Source organism: Rattus norvegicus, chromosome 8 (genome assembly GCF_021556685.1).
Source record: "Rattus norvegicus strain SHRSP/BbbUtx chromosome 8, alternate assembly SHRSP_T2T, whole genome shotgun sequence".
In the NCBI taxonomy this organism is placed as follows: Eukaryota; Metazoa; Chordata; class Mammalia; order Rodentia; family Muridae; genus Rattus; species Rattus norvegicus.
In genome coordinates this window covers 43,732,924-43,737,870 of record NC_141541.1, presented here as the reverse complement: position 1 = coordinate 43,737,870, position 4,947 = coordinate 43,732,924, and the positions used below count along the sequence as shown (strand labels likewise).

Here is a 4,947-nt window from a genome sequence, read left to right as displayed (position 1 = left end):
CCATGAGACCTCTAAGACACTTCTCTCAATTTGCCTGATTTTTAAAGGTTTTTATAATGTGTGTGTGTGTGTGTGTGTGTGTGTGTGTGTGTGTGTGTGTGTGTCTATGTCTGTGTGTATGGGTTTGTGTCTGTGTGTGTGTGCCACACATGAGGAGGAGAAGGAGTTGGATCTTCTGGAGTTAAGCTACAGGAAAAGTTGGGAACCTGAATACTAAGAACTATGTGCAGGTCCACTGGAATAGCAGCAAAATGCTCTGAAGCACTGAGTTATCTCTACAACCATTCCAAAAAATGTCTTCTGAGAAGTCGCATCAAATTATTATATATAGAATATGATTTTGATGTATAATGATTTTAAAAGAGAAATCATATCAAAGGCAAGAGAGTAGGCCCTAACATCTAATAGCCACAGGCAAGAGTATACAAAATAATCAAACTGCATTTATATATTTAGAAATATGTAACAATTCAGGAAAAAGGAATCATAAATTTAGAGGAGAAAATGGAGTACACAGGAGAGTCTGGAGAGCTGAGAGAAAAAGAGGAAATTATATAATTATATTTTAGTTTCAAAAGATAAAATAATTTAAAAAGTATTATTTTAAAAAAGAAATCCTAAAGGAGGGATAATATGTCAAGCAAAGAGCATAAAGACAGATAACACACACATGAATTTAACTTTTTGAGTTTATTTTTGATAGCAGATAGTTTTCTGTCCTTGAATAAAACATATTTTTGTGTCTTCAATGTCTATTAAATAAGAATAGTTAAATAATTTATAAGGCCCTTTAATGAATAAATGGCTCTTAATTATTGATAAAACATGCATAATATTAAATATTGGACAAATGACAAAGGTTGGCATGCTAAGACACAGGCTTTGAACCCTGACCATCCTAACAATGCAAAAAGTGCTATTGTGCTCAATGTTTATAAATTACAGAAAAATAGCTTATAAATGAGAAAAAATGACTATTAATTATGGATTTGTGCATATTCAATAAAGAAGTACATTTTTTCATTAAAAAAAATAAATATTGATAGAGTTTAGGCAGAGTAAGAGTCAGGAAAAACAAAGCTGTGTTAAAATCTTGCTCAAATAAGATTTGCAACCCTCTTTATGGGATGAATGTAGTTTGTTGGTAGAACAATTGCCCAGGATCCTTGAAGACCTACATTCACTCCATAGTGGCATAAACTTCTCTTCTTCTACAAGAAAGGGAAAAAATTACCAGACCTTGAACCTCTTATGGCAACATTGCATCGTCTTATCCAAGCATAGCTCCTTCCATATGAATACTGCTCACTGACAAATCACACCACTGCACCTCATGATACTGCTCCTCTGTTAAAGTATTATCTTACCCAAGGTTTTCCTCAGAGCAACTTTGACATCCTTATTTCTCAGACTATAGATCAAAGGGTTCAACATGGGAACCACAATTGTATAGAACAAGGAAGAAACTTTTCCTTGGTCAAGGGGCAAAATGGAAGGTGGCTTGAGATACATGAAAGCCCCAGAACCAAATAACAGACAAACCACAATCAAGTGGGAGCTGCAGGTGCTGAAGGCCTTGGATCTGCCCTCCGTGGAATGCATGCGAAGAATGCTAGAGAGGATGAGGGCATACGAAATGAAGATGGAGACAATGGGCACAGCAATATCAATGGCCACCACAATAAAGACTACCAGCTCATTTGTGAAGGTGCTGTTGCAGGAGAGCTCAAGAAGAGGAAGGATGTCACACATGAAGTGGTTGACAAGGTTGTCAGCACAGAAGGTCAGATTCATTAGGTTCCCCGTATGGGCCATGGCCTCAGAGAAACCCATCACATATGCTCCTAGTAAAAGGAGTAAACAAACCTGGGGAGACATGGTGACTGTGTACATCAGGGGGTTACAGATGGCAACATAACGGTCATATGCCATGGCTGACAGAATGAAGGTCTCAGAGACAACAAAGAAACAGAAGAAAAACAACTGTGTCATACACCCTGAGTGTGAGATGATGTTCTTCTTTGAGATAAAACTCATGAGCATTTTAGGGATGATGGTGGAGGAAAAACAGAAATCTACTACAGAAAGATTGAAGAGAAAGAAGTACATAGGGGTGTGCAGGTGAGAGTTCAGCCCTATCAGGAAGATCAAGCCCAGATTCCCCACCACAGTCACCATGTAGAAACCTAGAAAGAGAAAGAAGAGGGGCATGCGGAGTCCTGGCTGGTCTGTCAGACCTGCGAGGATGAACTCTGTCACAGAGGAATTCTTGACAGTCATTCTTCTCCGGAGGGAAACCTGTGTGACAGAGAAGAAAACCAGTGGAGAAAAAGAAGCATCACCACCGTCCTCACAAATCTATGTCCTCTTTGTGAAAATGGAACCCAAAGGAAGTTTGAACTGTGTTAGGAAGGTTTAAACTATTTACAGAGCATGATAGTGAACTAGCAGGTGACTCTCTAACTTCCAGAGCACAGTAAGGACTACACTTATCTTCCAGCATTAGAGGATGAGCATCTCTTCTATTCTGAAGATGATTCTTTTACCATAGTACACCAGTTACTTAAATTGGGACTTCTTCTCTAGGTCAGCGCTATAGAGTTACAAGTTGAAGTTTTATTCCCCACAATCTCCTAACTGGACTACACATAGATTTAGTAATAATAATATTCTAAGCTAACAGGAACTACTGTGAGAGCCTCTAAGAATATGTGACCATATAACAATCTCAGTTTACAAAGGAGACACAGAGCTCTCAAAGACACAGACCCTCCTGACTTGGGGCAGAATGGGACCTTCAGCAGATGCACACGCAGTCTGCAGTCCTGATCCTTGCTCCTGGCTGGTCAGGGTCAGAGGGGCACATACCTTCCTTTACTTGCAGCAGGGATGTTCTGCTTACTGTTTCTCATCTGAAGTGTTCTGAGAAAAATAAAGACCTCTTGAATAGAAAAGAATAGCTTGGAATGCAGGATTGACTGCCTTCTCCCAGGCCAAAGTACACTCAGGTTTATCTTGTAATCCTTTCCGTACTGACAACATTGATTCACAATTGCTGCTTATCCAGTGGCTCCTGCAATATCCAGCAAAGAAGCAGCTCCTGTCCTTGAGTAACAGAATAAGAGGTTTATTCTGGTTTGCAGATCTCAGGGGCTTGGTTATGCAGACAGAGGTTCTCTCGGGACCATTTCCTCAGAGTTGCACTCCCTAAAGATGTAGAAATACCTTGTTTAGCCTTTAGAAAAAAATTTTCTGACAATTACCAGTTATAATTATGATAGAGGAAATGATCCTGGGTCCGACAACATATCCGAATCTCTAGTGTCAGAAAGTTGAATGTTACTAGAAATACAATAAAACGATAAAAAGGGATCCAGGATCCAAAATATATATCCAGTAATACAGAGCTGTATAGCCTAGAATTAGAAGTAAGGACTTTAAAATAGCCACTTGAATTACTTTTTAATCTATTTAGAAGGAAAAGAATGAGCTAACAAACACTACATTTCAACAGATTATAAGGAACAGCAAAATACCAAATGGAAAAATTTGAAACTGAAATGTTGTATATTTGGTTTAATGCAGCTTGTATTATGTTAATTTGGTCCCCAAAATTGCTCGAGAATCCACACGTCTGCATGTAAGACACTGAGGGACCCTGCCTCTGGTTTTGATTGGTAAATAAAGTTGCTGGTGGCCAATGGCTGGGCATGGAGACAGAGGTGGGACTTTAGGATTTCCAGGCAGGGATCTGAGGAAGAGAGATAGCTGTCATGCCTGGGAAAGAATGGAGACATCACACCTGAGAGGTGCAGAGGACAGAGAGGTAGCTGCCACATAAGAACCAGGGAAGAGCGGTCCCAAGGAGCGCCCCTGACTGGGTCTAGGGTAACAAAGATGGAATATAGATTTTTAGTAAGCAAGAACTCAGGAATATTGGGGGAGGGAGTGTGTTAGCCACATGAAGGTTTGGAAGTGGGCCAGCCACTGAGCTGTTAAAGGCATATTAAAATATAAGGCTACTTGCATGTGTGTCTCTCATTAGAGGACCCAGAACATTGGAGCGGGTAGCTAGAAGTGCTTCTACTACTGCCAGGGTCAATATGAGTAGGATTAATTGGTAACTGCTGCACTGAAACTTTTTGTAATGGGTTAGGAATTTTCTGAGTTGAGTTAATATCAGATTAGCTAAAGTCACACAAAGTATCAGTGAAATCAAAGACAGAATTAATAGAAATCAGCCATACTAAATCCAGATGGAAAAAAAACTAATTTTCAAAATACCACAGTACCCCAAGCCTCTGGGATAATCTTAAACAAGTCCAATATATGTGTAATCACAGTTCCAGTATATGACCTAAAAAATAAAAAGAAAAACTACTTTTAAGTACTAAATGAAAAAGCTTCCATCCAATAATTTTGATGAGCCAGAAAACAAAATAAAGTTAAGGAGACCACAGCAGAAAACAGTGAATACAAAACATATCACAGTTACATAACATAGCCAAAGAGCTGAAAACTGGACTAAAAAGAAAAAACTTTGAAATAGACACAGACGAGAGGCTCAGTTCTCTGCACCCAAATCCCGTGGGAGGGAGAGCTAAACATTCAGAGAGGCAGACAAGCCTGGGAAACCAGAAGAGACTGCTCTCTGCACATACATCTCGGACGCCAGAGGAAAACACCAAAGGCCATCTGGAACCCTGATGCACTGAAGCTCCCGGAAAGGGCAGCGCAGATCTTCCTGGTTGCTGCCGCCACAGAGAGCCCGAGGGCAGCACCCTGCGAGCGAACTTGAGCCTCGGGACCACAGGTAACACCAACTTTTCTGCTGCAAGTGACCTGCCTGGTGAACTCAAGACACAGGCCCACAGGAACAGCTGAAGACCTGTAGAGAGGAAAAACTACACGCCAGAAAGCAGAAAACTCTGTCCCCATAACTGACTG

General features: G+C 40.3%; 1 protein-coding gene across 1 annotated transcript; it reads right to left on the bottom strand.

The window, feature by feature from the left end:
- Positions 1-1,350: 1,350 nt before the first annotated feature.
- On the bottom strand, positions 1,351-2,280 carry Olr1198 (olfactory receptor 1198). The gene is given in 1 exon segment (NM_001000436.1): positions 1,351-2,280. A coding segment is annotated over 1 exon segment (930 nt).
- Between the last annotated feature and the right edge of the window lie 2,667 nt (positions 2,281-4,947).